At 43.7% G+C, this 19,546-nt stretch overlaps 2 protein-coding genes across 5 annotated transcripts; both read left to right on the top strand.

Annotated features, from left to right (window-relative positions):
- The first annotated feature begins 2,000 nt into the window (after positions 1-2,000).
- On the top strand, positions 2,001-7,532 carry si:dkey-7j14.6 (membrane-spanning 4-domains subfamily A member 4A). 2 transcript variants are annotated; one of them, XM_004571079.5, is made up of 7 exons: positions 2,001-2,102; positions 3,126-3,368; positions 3,853-3,954; positions 4,045-4,101; positions 4,428-4,613; positions 4,745-4,867; positions 7,052-7,532. In XM_004571079.5, exons 2-7 carry the CDS (start codon positions 3,165-3,167, stop codon positions 7,097-7,099), a joined length of 720 nt encoding a protein of 239 aa, XP_004571136.2. In that variant the 5' UTR covers positions 2,001-2,102; positions 3,126-3,164; the 3' UTR covers positions 7,100-7,532. The 2 variants fall into 2 exon arrangements, with proteins under 2 accessions (XP_004571136.2, XP_004571137.2); XM_004571080.6 differs by having other exon boundaries at positions 2,068-2,135.
- A 166-nt stretch (positions 7,533-7,698) lies between these two features.
- LOC143419485 (m7GpppN-mRNA hydrolase NUDT17-like) lies at positions 7,699-14,244 on the top strand. Of its 3 annotated transcripts, none has more exons than XM_076886335.1 (9): positions 7,699-9,171; positions 11,392-11,573; positions 11,658-11,774; positions 11,893-12,076; positions 12,224-12,249; positions 12,376-12,468; positions 12,580-12,678; positions 12,957-13,090; positions 13,459-14,244. In XM_076886335.1, the coding sequence occupies exons 2-9, from the start codon at positions 11,499-11,501 to the stop codon at positions 13,622-13,624; spliced, it is 894 nt and encodes a 297-aa protein (XP_076742450.1). In that variant the 5' UTR covers positions 7,699-9,171; positions 11,392-11,498; the 3' UTR covers positions 13,625-14,244. The 3 variants fall into 3 exon arrangements, with proteins under 3 accessions (XP_076742450.1, XP_076742446.1, XP_076742443.1); XM_076886331.1 differs by having other exon boundaries at positions 8,913-9,171; positions 11,438-11,573; XM_076886328.1 differs by having other exon boundaries at positions 8,919-9,171; positions 11,461-11,573.
- Positions 14,245-19,546: the final 5,302 nt, after the last annotated feature.

The raw sequence follows: 19,546 nt of genomic DNA on the forward strand, positions 1-19,546 counted from the left end.
AGCTTATGAAATCTTCATCACACCCAATCCAGAAATTGCAGTTTTTGGCTGCGTATGTTCCAGAACTATTCCTGCAACTATGCAGGTGTCAGTCGATGATGATGGTTGCAAAAAGACGTATCCTAAAGGAATGAAAGTCTGCTGTTCCTCCCTCCTTCACTGTCTGGCTCAATGACATGCTATCACTCATAAAATGGAAAATATTCTATACCTACAAACTTCTGCAGCAAATGTTTTCTCAAAATCCTGGACTTCATTTTTGAATTAACTTGGGAAAGCTCCGATTGTATGAACATGTACCATGTTTGTTACGTATTTATGATATTTGATGTACTCTGGATACTGGTAGTTCTTATCATCACAGTGATATTTCTTGTCTTCTTGCCTTAGCATCTGAGCTGTATTTGTTTGTTGATGGGGTTTTCTATATTGAAAAATTAAAATAAAATATTGCAAACAATCGTAAAACAACAACAACAAAAAAAAATGTATTAAACAATGTGAAACCTGCTTTGAATGTAACACGGGCTAAGATTCAATAAAACAGTCAATAAATCCATGCTTTATGATTGTAGGTATGAATGAATGTCGCCCCCTTGTGGCGTAAGTGAACTACACACGTGAACTTGTCGAGACTGAGTTAAGATGTTGAATGAATGATGCTGAATGTCCTTTATGAGTTGAAATCACCTTCATCAATATTTGATCTCCAAAATGTGAACAGTCATCAATAAATCACGAGCAGGACTTTGTTCTGTTTTTGTAAATACCTTCATTGAATAAAATTCTAAAGGCAATGTTTGGCTCTTGTAGAGTGTGAAACCTTTGCGTCCTGATCCCAAGACACGTATGTGAATCCTGGAGGAGAAGAAGCACATAAGAGCTCCGATGCTGTCATCTGCTCGTCAGTAATAAAGGTCTGTTAAACCTGTGCAAACACGCCGTCTTGTTTTTCCCCAGAAGCATGTGAGTGTTGACTTGTGTGTTTGTCACAGACAAACAGGCTGTGAAAGGGGGCGCTCTTCTGCTCAGTTCCTGCTCTGTGTTTTTATTTAATTTAAAAGCGTATCTGGGCCCTGTATTTAGCTTCTGTCTCAAGTTCAAGCTCTCGCCTTTTGCAGCATATTTACCTTCATGATTTGCTCCTTTAAAAGTCTGCGTTCCTGTGATTGGCCAACTTGTGGAAGCCAGCCAAGGGGCAGTTGTTATGAGCAGCACTACTTGTACACAGAGGGTGCCCCCAAACTAAAGGGTCATCAGCTGTTTGTCGCTGAAACAGCCTGTGGAGTCTCACTTCGAGGTTTTTCCGCTGGGATCCTGAACCTTTCATTGTCTGGGACCAGAAATTTGGGTTAATACTTTCACAGTGTGAGACACATCTTTGGGAATGAATACACAGCCGCAGTGGCAGTGGCTGTGTATTCAGATGTTGAGATGTTGTGAAACATCAAAATCTCCCACGAGTGTCTGCAGCACCCTGTTGAATCCGAGCAGAACTGTGGGGGCTGTTTAAAGAGTGTAACTAATGAAGTGGCATGTGAATGTATGATAAAAACGATAGGTCCCCTTAAAAGGAGGCAGGGAAGGTTGTTGCAAAGCTGCTTTTTCACGTTGATTATGGGAAATGTTGTGGTTTCCTTGTGCTGCCTTCAGGTGTTGTTGGAATTATGCCGAAATTTCCCTTCATATCCAGCAGATCCGCACACAGGAAAAGCATGTTCGTGATTTAAAAGTTATAATTTAATTATTTAAAACAACAACAACAACAACAACACCTGAAAGTGTCTTTTTAAAAGTTACACACAGTGATTGAAGACTGAATCTTCTGAAATCATTCCTTCTAATGTTTTTCAACAAGGTCAGAAAGAAAATCCAAAGAAACAGCTCAGTTTATTTATGTTATTGTATTTGAAGCAATATTTCATCGTTTAATTAAATTGGACTGGAACTTTATCACATTATGGTCTTTCCGACAAGTGTTTGGTAAATCAGAATTCCGAGTTTACAGTTTGCTCCTGAAGGCAGCCTAACTTGATCCTGAACAGAAGCAACAGCAGCTGTTGTTCAGGTCAGAGAACTTCCGCGTGTCCACCTGATTGCAGGTAATGCTCAGGAGTAATCCTCAGCGTGGTCAGGTAATCCGTGCGTGTTTGCAGATGTTTCAGAGAGCAGCTCAGCCTCGAGATGATTGTTAGTCGATGTTTTTGATCTAATGCGCAGATGTATTTCCGGTTAGTTTATCGAGATTTGTTCGCGCGATTCTTATCTTAAAAATAAATAAATAAATAAAACAAAGAAAAACGTTGAAAAGCTCTCGTGTAGAGATAACTGCGATTTCAAAAGTCTGATATTTAGCGTCGAACTAAAAAACAAACAGCCGTTTTATTTTCCGGTAACCGCACTTCCTTATCACGCAGTGAGAAACTCCGAACCAGAATCCGCGTTAAATTCGGGGACTTTTGTTTAACAAAAGATTTTATAGCAACGTTTGAAAGTTTGATGAGTGACCAGTGGATACATGTTATCATCTTAAAATGTCAAACAAAGAGGAAGAAGCGCGCTGAGCAGCAGCCATAAGCTCATATTTCATTTGATTATTAGTTTGCTATCATTCCCGTGTTGACTGTAATACTGGTGATAATGTAAGACGCGCGTCCTTACACGTGTTGTCTTTGCTCTTCAGCTCCTCAGTCGCCCTTCAGCTGCTTCAGCTGAATCATTAAAGCGAGACTTCCAGTCAATCAATTAAAACAGGTTATTAATGATTTCAAAGTCTTTCGGGTTTTCGTAAATACCTCTTTTCACCGACATCAACTTTAAAGCAGGAAGTTAACTTTCTCTGTGTTTGTTATCGATATTTGATACCAGCATCATAAACCTGAAAACTGTGTTTTTGGTGGCCCCCATTTGGCCACCCCTGAATGTGGAGCTCTTTTAGATTCTTAAAATGTCATAAAGGCAAAATTCAGAGAATTATTGCTAAACCAGAATCATTTTCTCCTGTAAGTCTGTCTGAAGAACATCTGGAAGCTAAAGTCGATCAGCTGCTGCAAATTCCCTTCTCCTCCCTAATACTCAAACATTGTTGGCCCCTCCCTCATTGTTTGCACTTGTGGTTTTTCCAGAATTTTCCCTCTGAGCTTCTGTGACCTCTGACCTTTATCATGGCATCCACATCTATCACCACCATCGGGGGAGTGATGGTCGTGACTCAGGTCATTCCCAAGGATGACTGCTCCATCCAGCTCCAGAATGCCAGCAGCTCCACTGCACCGGCCCCTCCCCCTGTGAAAAAGACCACACCCATCCCAGTCAAGATGGACAACATAACCGTCGCCTTCATGCGGGGACAGCCGCACGCTCTCGGGGTGAGCGTCTGGACTCTGACCATCATATTCATCGCAACAAAGCACAGACACAAACACGTTTTCACAGTCAGAGCGACTTACACGTCATGATGATGTCATCACCTCTGACCAACCAGAATAAACTTTCCTGACAGTTTTTAGCTGTTCTTCAGTTTCAGAGTAATAGGAGGCTCACTAAGTCATGTGATCAGAATGGCTTATGGTAAATCTACGTAATTCAGTTAAATAAAGCTTTGGCTTTATTTAACTTTAAATCGTTAAAGGTAGGTTGAGCTAAAGGAAGACGCACATGGATCAGATTTTATTGTAATAATAAAGGTTTAATGAAGCTGCCAGAAGCGCCTGTGACACCACAGGCTGCTCTCAGCCTGCACACAGGTCATCTTTGATGCTGTTTTTCAGTTTGGTGGTGTTTTAACAAGAACTTTAAAATCTGCATTATTTTTCATCTTTGCTCATGTTGCGTCTCCGTCTGTGTCCTCAGGTCGTTCAGATCATGATCGGGCTGCTGTGCATCCTGTTCAGTCTGACCGCCATCTCCTCGTGGGCCATGATCGCCTACTCTCCATTCGCCCTCGGCGCCGCTGTACGTACACACAAACATGATTAATAATCTTCAGGTAAAGCCTCACAGGGGTCATGTGTCGTCTAACCACGCCTCTCTGCTGTCGTGCAGTTTGTCGTCTCCGGCTCGGTGGCCGTGGCGGCAGGGAGACGCACTTCCATCTCACTGGTGAGTTTTAGAGAAACCAGAAAGAGGATGTGTGAGTGACAGGTCAGCAAACTCAGACCTGCTGATTACAGCTGAATGACAAACTAATGAAATACCAAAGCTGCAGCTCCTCCTTCTTGGACCGTCTGTTAGTGCCGTGACCTCACAGCAGCCATATTGTTGGTCAGATGATGTCATTAAAAATGGTCCATTTCAGGGACGGTTAGCTGCAGCGGTGTGATTCCTCTGGAGCTTCGGTTAAAGTCACAGACTGTGTATCAAAGATGGATGAAGCCATTGTAGTTCGTTAGCCGCTGTTAGTTTAGCCATATCTGGTGTTTGTGCAGGTTTGGGGGTCCCTGGTGTCCAACGTGATAAGCGTCCTGATTGGCCTGGCCGGTGTGGCCTACACCTGTTGGCTGCTGGCCGAATGCCCCCCCTCCGATCGCTTCTGTGACCGACAGAGCTTCATCGAGTTCAAGGACGTAGAAGGCCTGAGGAGGAAATGCAGCCAAAATGTTTATATGCTGAATGTAAGTTTATCTCTGTCTGGTCTTCAAGGCCGGACTCTCGGTGCACCTCAGATCTGGTCCCGGGGTCTTCCCTGAGCACAGGAGCAGGTTGTTCTTTGTGTGTATTTCCTGTTTCATATTTCCTGTTTCAGGTGGTTCTTTACGGGCTGCTCGGCCTCTTCCTGGTTCTCCTCGTCCTGCAGACCTGCGTCACCATCGTCGTCTGTGTTTTCTCTGGCAAAGCCATCAGGCTCCGCACACCTTCTTCTCTCAGCGTAAGACTCCTCCTACCAATAATATTAACTCCGCCTCTCAAGAAATGCTGATGTGTTCAGTCGCAAGAGAGAAAAAAAGAAAATTAGCAAAATAATAATAAGACCTGCTGAAATACATTTTTAATATCAGCTTTTCTTGCATAAAAAGATTTGATGAATCTGAAAAATATTTTCAGTCTTTGTAAACTGGGATTATAATTTATTTCCTCCTGCTTTAAATATATTTTTTCTTATCCTGTCTTCCTTCTCTCACCCCAACCAATCACAGCAGATGGCCCCGCCCCTCCCTGAGCCTGGTTCTGCTGGAGGTTTCTTCCTGTTAAAAGGGAGTTTTTCCTTCCCACTGTCGCCAAAGTGCTGCTCATAGGGGGTCATATGATTGTTGGGTTTTTCTCTGTATCTATGAAGCGCCTTGAGGCGACTTTTGTTGTGATTTGGCGCTATATAAATAAAATTGAATTGAATTATCAATTCCTCCCACCATCCAAAGATATGCAGCTTGTGGGGATAGGTTAATTGGATAATCCAAATTGCCACTAAGTTTGAATGTGCGAGTGAATGTGAGTGTGAATGGTTGTCTGTCCTTGTGTGTTGGCCCTGCGACAGACTGGCGACCTGTCCAGGGTGTACCCCGCCTCTTGCCCTATGACAGCTGGGATAGGCTCCAGCGCCCCCTGCGACCCTGAAAAGGATAAGCGGAAGTGAATGGATGGATGGATGGATGAATTATCAGATAGCCAGAGATAAAACTGAAGTGCAGAGCGCTTTCACCACCCAGAAAACTTTATACAGATTACTGACACGCTGACGTGCTGGACTGTCAGGAAATGATTTATACATAGAATAAGTTTTACTTTGGTCCTTTCAGCTCCCGTCTCAAACAGACCCGACTTTTATGTCGTGTGTCCGAGCCTGAAGGCATCGCCGCAGGTTCATTTCCTAAAATGAAATTCAAGTTGAAAGATTGCTATTTTGGCGCAGTAGAAGAAATCGCGTGCACATCACAGACGCTGACGTGCAACGCGAAATTCAGCAAGTGATTAAAAAATATCAAGGGCATCAACATTGATCTCATAGTGCACAAGAAGACTGAAGGGCCGATGTTAGTGGTGCAACGGATCACGGTTGATTTAAGCAGCCCTTTGCTGCCCAATCCGACCGGGTTAAAGCTGTTACAAAAGCTGTTGGGGTGTTTGGCTGAAGACGGAGGCCGTATTCTGTTGTGCAAAACAAGGGGTTTAAACTAGTCTACGCGTTAGTTAATGCATTGACGCCGTGCAGCCCCATGCACGGGCGATCTGCGGTAACTAGTTAACGGAGATTTGCCGCATTAATGCAGTTATGGCATTAACGTCATTTTAACTAGATTTATGCTGACAGCACTAGTTTAAACTATGATGAGCGTGCTTGAGCCACGCTATGATATCCCGTCGCACGTCCGCTTCAGTGAGAAGATCCTTCCAAGCATGCATGAGCAGGAAAAGTTTAAAGTTATGGCTGAGCTGTCCCAGGCATCTTCTGTTGCCCTAACTACAAATGGGTGGAGCTCCAGGGCAACGGAAAGCTACGTGACCGCTCATTATATCAGAGCGGAGTGGTAGATACAAAGCCCTGCACTGCCCTATACTGCATCTTAATTTGTGCGGAATGAGTCTTGAGTTGAATGTTTTTTAATAGGCAAAAAATACTTAAATAAGTAAATAGTGAGTTAAATTTTTGTCTTCTTTTTTTTTCTTCTGCTGATCCGAAAATTGATCCGATCCGCGACGAAGAAAAAACGCGATCTGATCCGAACCGTGAGACTTTTGATCCGTTGCACCACTAGCCGACAAATTGAAATGTTTCGGTTTGATGTCTGATCACCAAAAATGTGTAACTACGCCTCCTGCAGTGACGGAGGAATGGAAACGTCCATTATTCACACCTAAAGGATTCGAAACCTGAAATATTCAGCTTATTAACTCATTGAATCCCTTTAACTGAAAATGATCTGTGATTGGTTAATGAGGCTTTTGCAGGTTTAAGAGAGAAATAAAATCATGAAAACATAAAATATCAAAAATTATAGTCAAACATTTACAAGGAAAAAAACTTTATTCTCAGGTATGAAGCATTTTAAATGTTTGTTTTTGAGAACATTTCCAGAACAGCCGATGTTGATGTCGTCTGACCTTTGACCCGCAGGCGGAGTCTGATGATCGCAGAGGTCTGCTGCCACCCTACTCGCCCTGAGAGGAGGAATCATCTGAGAGCACTTCAGATGCTGCAGGAGTCTGACTCCGTCTGTCTTTTCTTGCTTTTTTTTTACTGAGGTGTCACTGGCAACTGTTGCACAGCATTCTGGGTAATTTAGGGGGAAATCTGCCATGTTAGTGTAATCAAACCGTAATCATCATTATTACTGACAGTCATTTCAAATCACGCTCTTGTATTGTAACGTTAACACTACAATAAATTGTTTTTATGCAACTATAATGCAACAGAGCTGCATTATAGTTGCACTTTTCAAAGGGAGGCTAGAAACCCAGTCAAAGTTATGTTTGCAGATGCCTCTGACGTTTTTGTCTGACCTTCAATATGAATGTGAGGCAGCTGAGCCTCCACAGCCTCCCAGTCTCTGATTTCTCTGCGTCATCTAAGAATTAAACACCTGTCACTTGCAGTATTTGCACTGAATACATTTTCTGTCTTTCAAACTGCAAAAAACCTTCAGAATGTCAGTAAAAGGATTAATTGTCTCCAGCTGTTTTAGAGCCAAATAACAAGAAGAGAAATGGACTGATTCTTATATAGCGCTTTACTACGGAGCCCCGCAGGGGACATGGGAGAAAAAAAAATTAAGACGGACTTTTGCGAGATCTCGCAAAAGTTTTAGCCGCATTCTTCGGAGGCCGCCAGCTCGAAGCCGACCGGGAGGTCGAGGCAGAAAGCGGTGTTCCTCCCGGCTGTAGTAGGTCTCGACCTCCCGTTAGCTTCGAGCTAGTGGGTGTCAGATCTCCGAAAACGTTGGAGCACTTTTGCAAATATGTGACGTCTTGTAAACCGAGCAGGTATCTGACGTTTACACAACTACATTCACGCCTCAAAATATCTTAAGTGTATTTTGTGACCCAGAAAGAGTAATATTACAACTAAGTAGCTGCCGCCATTGTTGGAGTTTTGCGAGATCTCGCAAAAGTCCGTCTTAATTTTTTTTTCTCCCATGTCCCCTGCGGGGCTCCGTACTTTTCTACTCTCCCGGAGTACTCAAAGCGCTCTATACAACATGCCACATTCACCCAGTCACACCCATCCTCACAAGCACTGACTCTAAACTGAGTGCTAACAACATTCACACACACAGTCAAACTTCAATGGATGCATCGGAGAGCAACTTGGGGTTAGCATCTTGCCCAAGGATACCCGGAGGTATCGAACCTCAACCTTCCGATCAGTAGGTGACCAGCTCTACCTCCTGAGTTAAAGCCACCCCGAAAAAAGTGCTCTCAATAAAAAAGTTTCCCGATATACCTTTTCCATTTTCTGACAAAAGTTTCAATGACAGGATTTCATAAACAACAAAGGTATACTCACAGTGTGTTAAAAGCCAGGGCATAAAAATGTGTCTTTAGTAAAATGATCACGTGTTTGTGCCGATCTAATATTTCAGGGGAGGCTATTCCAAAGTCTGGGACCTGCCACAGAAGGCTCCATCGCATTTGAGATTAGTCCGGACAGCATTAATTTTGAGCTACACCTCAGGGTTTTTCCTGGAACAGAAACAGAAAGGAGCTCAGACAGGTAGGAAGGGGCTCGGGCGTTAACCGACTTAAAAACAAAAAGTCAAAGTGTAAATTGGATCCTGTAGGAGACGAGAAGCCAGTGCAGAGAAGCTAAAACTGGGGTTATACGTAGGGCTGGGTATCATCACTGATTTCTAGAATCGATTCGATTCCGATTCACAAGGTCCCAAATCGATTCGATCCACGATTCGATTCGATTATCAAAACCCACCCCTAGTTATATGCTCTCTGTTTGGTAGTTAGCAGGCGAGCAGCTGCTAACTATTATAATTTATTTAATCTGGCGCACACAACATTTTACTTCAATTACAAAAAAATCCCCAAAACATTAAGTTTCTGTATAATACCATGATGGGGGAAATTAATGGTTCAGGACTTTTCCATAAACAATAAAAAATACGAAGATTGAATCAGTTCGACCAAAACGAAGAAGAAAAGCTTTTATTTTGAAGTATGGAAGCGGAAGTTGGATCCGGCTGAAATGACCTGCAGGAGTTAGCGAGCGCCTTCTTCTCTTTTTCAGTAGGTTTCTGCTTCTTCTGCTGTGTTTCTGAGCGAGCCTGTGTATCGGGGTTAACCCGTAATCCCTTCACTAACACATGTGCAGGTTAATGTGCAGGAAGTTGTTTTTTCCAGAGCGTTTTACTTCCGCTAAACGAGGGTGTTAGCTAAAGTTAGTTAGCTTTGTGCACAGTTAACGTTTGAGCCCAAAGTCCCAGCTGTTGACAGCTGTTCTGCTAACAGGCGGTCTGTATTTGTCTGGTTTAAACAGCTGGACTCGGCACTAAAGTTATGAAAATGAGCTGCTTAATGAACACTTGGTTGTTTGAATGAATATAATAATATAATGTGTTTTCTTCTGAAATGGCTCATGTCTGCTTTTTCCCAGCGCTATGTTTTTATTCGCAAAGTACTTTTATACGTCCTTTAATAACGAACGTAAAACTGACTGAAGTTAAACATGTCTCATTCAAGACAGACCAGGCCAAGAGGGCCGCACAAATGATAACAAATATAACATTAACCGTTTCAATAAAGGTGTTTGAGTGGCTAAAAAAGACCGGATCTACAGTAAATCAGAATCATGAAGACACCTACAAAACAAGTAATATCTTTATTTTATATAAAACACTCTCAGAAGTTATCAATATCACATATTTAAAATACACTAAAAACACACAGAACCGTCACAAATCCCTTCTTAGCACAACACCGCGATCTCGCTGCCCTTTTAAATATTTCTCTTTCTCCCTTTTCACACTTGTGCTGAGTGTGAGTCATTCCAGCATTTCTAGGCCCTGACATAGAGAAGCAATGTTGCTGTGCTGTGTGATAGTTTGGAAACATGACACTGATCCAACACCTCGAGGTCCTGCAGAAGCTTCCTGCAGGATCACCGAGGCTCTCAGGATCTGTAGATCTTCACAGTCTGATGCTTTCGTGTTTTGATGATTTACTTTTGCCACTACATTAAAAAAGTAAAAGGAGTCCTGAATATGTTCTGACCAGCCACGTCTCCCACATAGTGATATGATCCTTCCAGTTTAATTAAAATGCACTTTCTCCAGTGAAAGATCAGCAGATCAAATATCCTGGGGATCGGTGCAGTTAGTTATTGATGCGTCCATCAGGATGTGGATGCTTAACTGAGTCACAGAAACAATAATGAACCAAAAACAGTTTTAGCGGAGCTGTAATGTGTTTTTCTGTGGATACATTCTGCACTGATGATATTATGAGAGATCAAAAATGCTGAAAACTTAATGAATTTAAAAAACTCTAAATTTCGTCCCATTTTATGCACTTCGTATTCTAGTATTTGGAGTATAGAGGTGAAATTGAGCAAAGATCAGCTGATTGTGAGGCGTCAGGTGGGACAAACATGTTAATGTTTTTGGATTTATTACATGTTTACGGTCATTTTAGCTTAAACTCTGTGTGTTATGTATTAAAATCAGTGATGGGATTAACGGCGTTACAAGTAACGGAGTTACTTTTTCAGTAACGAGTAATCTAACTAATTACTATTCCTATCGTTACAATGCCGTTACAGTTACTAACAAGAAAACGCGGTCCGTGACTATTTTTCAACCAACAGACGGTTGAAGCTGTGTTCAGTTTACAGCAGCTTATATCAGCTGCAGGAAGTAGCTGTAAGTAATCTGGACGCTGCAGCTTTAGGCAGCTGCGCTCCCGCGGACGGTGATCACGAGCAAAGAGGCAGAAGTTTTAGGAGTGACGTGTTGTCTTGTGTAGTTAGTGTTGTGGATAGTTCTGTGTTGTGTGTCAGAACAATGAGGCGGCTGCTGTCTCCAGGTAGAAACAGGAGTGACACACCTGCTGCTGTCAGACCTGCAGGCATCAGGCTGTGATGTTTGCAAAACGTGTGCATATAATTTTAAAACTGTCAGTTTATGTTTGCATTTGAAGTTATGAAATATGATTCATTAAACATGTTTGTGGTTGTTACAGTAAAAATATCACTTTTTCTACTCGGGTTTTATGTTTTTTGTCTGATTTGAGATCAGTTGTGTTACAGTTTGTCAAAATGAAAACATGCCTGTAGATTCAGACACGTGAGGCTGTGCTGATGAGACCAAACAAGGCAAAGGAAACAGCTTTTAAAGGTGAAATGTGGAGGAACGCAATAGTTACTTTTCAAGTAACTAATTAACTCAGTTACTAACTCAGTTACTTTTTTGAAGAAGTAACTAGTAACTATAATTAATTACTTTTTCAAAGTAACTTGCCCAACACTGATTAAAAGGGAGTGGACTGTCCTTTCAAGGCGTGTTGTGGTCACGTGTTCAGCTCCCGCAGACGGACGTGGTCGGGGTCGAGGGGTCGCCATGGATAAAGTGAGGAGGATCCTGGTGTGTGTGTGCAAAGAGCGAGCGGCTCCACGGCGAGCTCAGTTTGTTCAGGTTGGTGCAGATGTCGTCTCACACCATCTTTAGAGCAACAGAGGGGGCGCTGTTCTCATCTTTCTTCTTCTTGATGTGTGTCAGAGTGTAACGGGTCACTTCACTGACAGCGGCGAGGATGAGGTGGAGGTGAGCTGCACGCTGGAGAAAAATCAGTTCATTCTTTACAAAGGAGACAGAGGGCGAGGGGTCCCGCTGAAGGTCAGACACGCTGAGCATTCGCTCCTCTGCATCCGCACTCAGTTCAATTTAATTCGGTTGTATTTATACGGCAAGTTTCACAACAACAGCTCAGGGTTTCCTGCTGTTTCTCTCTCAGAGGCCTGCTTTCTGTCCCATCAAACACCTGTCAGCCACGGACGCAGCTGCAATCCCATTGGACATCCAACAGCGTGGAGTGGATGTGGGTGTGGCTATCCTCCTGCAGACAGCCAATCAGAGAGTGTTGCTGACACGGCGGGCAAAGGAGCTTCGCATATTTCCCAACGTCTGGGTTCCTCCAGGTTCAGCACACAGATCTGTGTTTGCACACACACACACACACACACACACACACACACACACACACACACACACACACACACACACACACTCGTTGTTACGGGTTTTCTTGTTTTGTAACGCTCTTCATGTATTGTGTTGATATTTAGGAGGTCACGTGGAGCTAGATGAGACGGTACATGTTTCCTTTGCTCCCAGCATCATTTTACGTGTCGTTTAGTCAGTGCGACGACTTCTACAACAAGGCAAACGAGGTTAACACAAAGTAACTGTGTGAACTTTATTCCTGTAACGTGTGAAGCTGCTGGGTGCAGGTCTGAGAGAGCTGCACGAGGAAACTGGACTCAAACTGGAGCCGGAGCAGGTGTCTCCAACAGTGCTGGGCCTGTGGGAGGTGAGATGGTGACCCGAGTGTCTTTTAATCACTGCCTGCTGCTCTTATTTACATCGTACGCTGTGAGGTTATATATGTCACAGCCCTCTGTGTGTTCTGTCTGACCGTCAGTCGGTGTTTCCTCCCATGCTGTCCAGAGGACTTCCTCAGAGACACCACGTAGTCGTCTACATGCTGCTGCACTCGTCTCTCACTCACCTGCAGTTACAGGTAACAGCTACGGGGGCTCGGGCTGCCTCCCCTCTCATGGTGGATGTGATTTTGGATCATTTTGGCACCTAATGAATGATTTGACATGATCTTTTGTCTACGTGATGTTGGATGATGATAAAATGGACCCAGCAGGCACAACTCGGCTGTTACTTTAATGTTTTTGTGAGGTTGCCCCTTTGTCTCTAACATTTGTCTCGTTGTGAATGATCCCCTCTGCTGTTATTTTAAAGTGAGCTGGCCTCTTGTGTGATTCCTCTCGTTGTCTGCACCCGCAGCCCTCTCTCAGGCCTTCGCCTGCTGAGGTCAGCGCGTGTCTGTGGGCGGACAGCCGGCTGGTCAGAGCCATCGTGTCTGCTGTGGACGGAGACGACGCCAGCGTTCAGCTGGACGACCTGCCGAGCAGCATCAGGTATCACGGGTTTAGATGCAGAGCTGGACGCCACGAAGCTTCCAGCTCACAGAGTTTGTGCTGATGTCAATACCTGAGATGTGCTTGTGAGTCCATTAGAGCTCAGCTGCTTGTGTTATGAAGCACAGCTTGTTTTGTAGTTGTTTTCTACAGGAACAGAGAGGATGCTGTGCATCCTGTAAATTGTGTTCTTGCCTGTTATGTATGTGAGGCTTTGTGTGGCGTCCTGGCCTGACAGCTCAGAGACAAAAAACGCATGCTGCCCTCACAAAACCTGCAGACACTGACATCAATGCAGCACAAACTGCGAGCTGGATGTGTCACGGCACGGGCATGTGCTTCTTCTCTGAGCCCTTCTGTGTCTCCAGCGTGTCGCAGGTCTCTGCAGACGGAGCTCTGACCGAGTCTTCGATGCCTCTGGCGGTCTTCACCAGTCGCGCTCCAGCCAGCGGTCCCGACGTGGAGCGGGTCAGCACCGGGACCAAGTTCGCCCTGGAGCTGTGGCTGAGGAGCCTCGATGTCCCTGACCTGTGACCCCGACCCCCTGTAAAAGCCCACCCTGCAGACATCAAGAAGGACACACAGGGATGAGAAAAATGGTGCCGCTGTGGATCCCACTGCTGTTCTTCACTGAAACACTGCAAGTCATGTGTGTTTTATTTCAGGCCAGCAGGGGGCGGTGAAGGCCAGTGCACAGGTGGCTGTTTAACACAGGAGAGGAGGGGGTCACACAGCTGTTTAATCAGCTCATCTTTCAGTCTCATGTAAAAACAGTAAAACATATTAATGTACAAACTTTTATCAGGTGTCACTCTGAAGGTGCTCGTGTTCGCAGCGTCACATTTCTGTAGAAATGATATAATAAACCCGTATTTTTGGTTGTGGCGTCTCCTCAGAGACGTCCGAGAAGACGAGTTTTCCAAAATCCTGTTTCGGAGTACGACGTCCTGGACTTATTATCTGGAACGATCATGTCATTCAAATGAAAATCTGTTTCCTTTTCACATAAATTCGATTTTTATTATTTAAATAGAAGTTTGCACTGCACAGCATACCTCATCACGGTCAGAGGAAGCTCGTGGACTGTGGAAACGTAAAAACTGGATGTTTGCTTAGTTTGTTTTTTGACACTGCAATAAATATTCTGTCCTGAACTCTTCTGGTTATATTTATTTCTTGTTTTAATATTTAGCTTTTCAGAGCCGGCCTCTCTGCTCTTTCACTCACTGTCAGTCCTCGTGCCTGAGCAGTTACAGACCAGTGTTTTGTCTTTGTTGAACCACGCTGACCTCATTCAAGGATAAAACAGGAGCCAACGCATGGAAACCAGTGTTGTGACAACTAAGCAAAGAACAGAGTCGGAGAATATCTGATCTGAAATTATTGACACGTAAAATTCTATATTTCCATTCAGGTTGAACGTAGACGTTTTAGCTGAACGATTTACATTTATATACTATTTTAATTTGTGACTATATCAGTAAAGTTTGGGGGAAATCGAAGAGTTAAAACTGCGTCCCTCCAACCATCTTCTGCAGTTAATTTCTGTTTCTAAGGCAGACGTGCAGAGTTTCAGCTCTTTTTCATGAATCATATCTTCTTCCTGTCGCACAGGATGGAAACCTGACAGCCTCTCTGTTTGGCTTTCTGTTGTTTCCATCAGCTTCAAAGCAAAACAAGCAGGTAGACAATATGAAGGAGGAACCCGAATAAGACTGAGGGAGTACAACAGACTAAAGAGACTGCAGAGAGAATGAGGCCCAGGTGAACTCGATCAAGACAGTGACAAGAGCTGACTTCCTGTTTCAAAAAGAAGCCCCACCTGCTCTCCAAACCTTCTGTTTGTGAGGGGCAGCCAATCAGAAGGAAGTTGGTTTATAAGGAGACCTCAAGTTCACATGGAAGGTGAACTGAGATCAACTCAAGTCCTGCTGTTGGATGATAATTTTTTTTTTTTTTAAACTGAATCTTGCATATTTATTCTAGTAGAGCCCAAGACGTTAAGTAAAGAGGTGAGAATCAAGTAAAGCTGCTTTAAAATGCTTTTATGAATCTTGAGAATAAGTGACTTCCTGTGTGCGCTGTGAACACGCGGCGCTGTACAGGTGTACTAAGCACGATGTTTGTGACCTGGCTCAGTTTCAGATAACCAGCTGTGGTTGCAGTGGTTGGCCACACCTTTAACCAACGAAACCAGGAATGACATCAGTTTGGATCAGAAGTGTTATCACTTCCCTCCCAGGGTGGAGCCTTTCCATCCACAGTGCCTGAGGTGCACCACCCTCCCACTCTGTGTTTCACTACTTTCATATGTTTTGCAGGAGACGCCGCTGTCACACATGACTCTGTGACTCCGCAGCCCTGTCTAACCTGGACCGGTCTCACTGGGATTCAATAGTCCTGACCTACATTTTGTTTTTAAAAAAGCTCCAGAGTAAAATTTCACACTGCTGCCAAGAAAGAGCTGCGCCTGAGCCAGATTTGGGGACACCCACGTGTGATTTCAAGCCGGGCTACAGACCAACTTATGTTTATATCTTTTCCTTAAAGTGTCCCAGTGCGCGGTACAGGTGCATCGCTTATTCATGCAGTAATAAGAGCAACCACCGGCCTCTGTGTGGTGTTGTAATGGAGACAATGGCATGACAGCACGATCTCAAACAAATGGCAACCTGTGATACTCCCAGCTCCTGTCCCACAGGAGAACAGCAGGGATGGTGGGTGTGGAAAGTCATGGAGAAAGTTCAATTCTGATCAGACACAGAAGCAGAGCCGAGAGGAGGCCGGAGAGAGTAAGACCGCACACAGCGTCGCTCAGCATGTGTCGAATCTCATTAGTCTGCTTAAATAATGACCTTGAATCCAACAGGGAAGTCTGAAAAACTGTTACAAAGCCCAGCTTCATAGGAGGAATAAACCCGAAGTGTTCCAGGTTCATTCCATGTAAAATCAATCAAACTTGGGTAAACTTTGAGGAGACATCGTGTGGCCTCGGTGGCTGCTTAATCAAGTTGTGTCATATTTGATGGCTCCTGGTCATAAATCCCTCGATTTTCCTCTTTTAACAAAGCTCACAGCTGTGCAACAGCAACATTGATGGTCACGTGTTCAATAAGAGTTTGTCTGAGGATGAACTGATTTCTGAGCAGCACTGAACACACCATAAGAAAGTTTGGTTATAAGTCAGAAGCTGAACCAGTCTAGACCTGGATGAGCCGTCACTGTGAAACTGTTCAAAGTGTGAAGGTGACATTTTTCATGGCTTCAGTAAATAAAAAACGTCAGCTGATTCTGGCGGTCAGGTGACAGGACAACACGACAGGATGTTCCTGGCAGAATATTTTGTATTTTACAAGAAGTTATTTTTAGCACTTAAATCCACCGAAATCATTTCGATTCATAGTTTTGTATTGTTTTCCATTTTGAATAAAGCATCATTGTTCCATACGCCAGAGAGCATCAAGTTCAACAGTGCGAGGCGTTCAGGTGCATCACTGCAGAATCGGAAATCATTGAAGTGATAAAGAAGAAAAATAAAACAGGAAATGCTGATGAGAACAATCATATGTGGCTGTATGTGTGTTCATGCTCCCTCCTACATGCGTGGCACATAAAAGCTCCTAAAAATCTGCAGAAACACAAAGATGATGGATTTTTAAAATCACACCACTTAGGCTGCGTTCACACTGCAGGTCTTAATGCTCAATTCCGATTTTTTGATCAAATCCGATTTTTTTGTCTCCTCGTTCACACTACAAATAAAACGCGACAGCAAACGCTCTCTAGTGTGAACGCTCAAAGCGGCCCGCATGCGCAAAAGAATATGTCACACACAACGCGCTCTGTTTAGACCCAGAGCAACAGTATTGTTTGACTGATGGCCTTAATATAAAGACTTCGGTCTTCACGTTTCCCAATTTTTGCTTTAAGTTATTTTGTTATTTACATAATAATGTAAATAACCTAATAATGATCCTTATTGCTGTTTAAGAGAGGAGCGGTGCTTCAAAGGATAGCTGCAGATTTCTGTCAGAATCTGCAGATTATACAGTACAAAGAAAATGTTCACGTTGTCTTCCCAACAGTTTCACTGACATCCACACGGGATGGCCAGGAAGCGTTCGCGATGTCTTCTCTGGCGCTGATAATTGGCTTCAGTCTTGTGTCGGTGACGTAAAAGGCGGATTTAATGCGACATGACCATCAAACAGCAGTCGCTTTCTGAAACATCGGATATGTATCGGATTCAGTACCACATACGAAAGTGACCCAGATCAGATTTGAAAATATCGGATTTGATGCGCTTTCACCTGCAGTGTGAACATAGCCTTAGGCTGCGTTCACACTGCAGGCGAAAGCGCATCAAATCCGATTTTTTTGACCCTATGCGACCCATATCCGATCATGCTATGACAGTGTGAACGGCACAAATCCGATATTTTCAAATCTGATCTGGGTCACTTTCGTATGTGGTACTGAATCCGATACATATCCGATGTTTCAGAAAGCGACTGCTGTTTGATGGTCATGTCGCATTAAATCCGTCTTTTACGTCACTGACACAAGACAGACGCCAATTATCAGCGCCGGAGAAGAAATTGCGAACGCTTCCTGTCCATCCCGTGAAACTGCTGGGAAGACAACGTTGGAGAAACGTGAACATTTTATTTGTACTGTATAATCTGCAGATTCTGACAGAAATCTGCAGCTATCCTTTGAAGCAGCGCTCCTCTCAAACAGCAATAAGGATCATTATTAGGTTATTTACATCATTATGTAAATAACAAAATAACTTAAAGCAAAAATTGGGAAACGTGAAGTCCGAAGTCTTTATATTAAGGCCATCAGTCAAACATACTGTTTGTTCTGGGTCTAAACAGAGCGCGTTGTGTGTGACGTCTTCTTTTGCGCATGCGGGCCGCTTTGAGCGTTCACACTAGAGCGCGTTTGCTGTCGCATTTTATTTGTAGTGTGAACGAGCAGACAAAAAAATCGGATTTGATCAAAAAATCGGAACTGAGCATCAAGACCTGCAGAGTGAACGCAGCCTCGTAGATATCTGTATATGATTACTCCACATTAACCCAACATCACTACATCTTCTCGTCCACCGAAATCTTTTGTGTTATTTCTTATAATAAGGAACACTAATAGCTTTATTTATAGCTAGCTGTTTTTAACATTTAGATGAAAAGGATTTGTCCTACATACTCGTTCATAGTTTGGTACTTGAAAGGTAAAGGGCGACTTTTGGCTGCTCAATAAACTGAATGTGACTTTTTGAAAAGAGAAAATAATTCGATTGTGTAACAAAGTTCCTGCCCTGACGTCAGCATCCATAGGGAGGTTTGTGGAAAGGCAGACACTCCCGAGCTGTCCGAGCTCGGGCTGTTGTGTTCCTGAGGTGAATAAAAAGTAAAAGTCAACAGAACGGCCGAGCCCTGTCGCGGTCATACGAGCTTCCTTTCAAAGCATTCGCTCAGGTGAGTCAGGCAGATGAATACCTATCAGCCTGTCAGTCATCATGAAACCCGAGCCCTCAAGCGCATTACACATGTGTTATATCTAAGGGCGTTTATAGCACTGATTACAGAGGGCCTGACATGTTTCCTGTTATGAGATGTTAAAGCTGGATTTGGATTTAGAGTCCAGATTTGCCCGAACGACCCACCCAGCAAACATTTCCACCCTGACCAACGTCAGCTGAGGTCGTCTCTCAGCATCGTCTCGGTTTAAAAACAGCTCTGAAATAAAAGTTGTGCTGCTGTCAGAGAACCAATTCTGCCATTGGCAGGACTGTTTGTTCAAATGCTGTTTTATATTTTTTATTGATGGCTGATGTTTATGGCACTTACATATGTCAGAAATATGTTAGTATTTAAAAGTAGAATGGGAGGCAGAGCCTTCAGTTTTCAGGCCCCTCTTCTGTGGAACCAGCTTCCAGTTTGGATTCAGGAGACAGACACTATCTCTACTTTCAAGATCAGGCTTCAAACTTTCCTTTTTGCTAAAGCATATAGTTAGGGCTGGACCAGGTGACCCTGAACGCTCCCTTAGTTATGCTGCAATAGACGTAGGCTGCTGGGGGATTCCCATGATGCACTGGGTGTTTCTTCTTCACTCACTATGTGTTAACAGACCTCTCTGCATTGAATCATATCTGTTATTAACCTCTGTCTCTCTTCCACAGCATGTCTTTATCCTGTCTTCCTTCTCTCACCCCAACCAATCACAGCAGATGGCCCCGCCCCTCCCTGAGCCTGGTTCTGCCGGAGGTTTCTTCCTGTTAAAAGAGAGTTTTTCCTTCCCACTGTCGCCAAAGTGCTGCTCATAGGGGATCATATGATTGTTGGGTTTTTCTCTGTATGTATTATTGTAGGATCTACCTTACAATATAAAGCTCCTTGAGGCGACAGTTGTTGTGATTTGGCGCTGTGTACATAAAATTGAATTGAA

Source organism: Maylandia zebra, linkage group LG1, assembly GCF_041146795.1.
Source record: "Maylandia zebra isolate NMK-2024a linkage group LG1, Mzebra_GT3a, whole genome shotgun sequence".
NCBI lineage: Eukaryota > Metazoa > Chordata > Actinopteri > Cichliformes > Cichlidae > Maylandia > Maylandia zebra.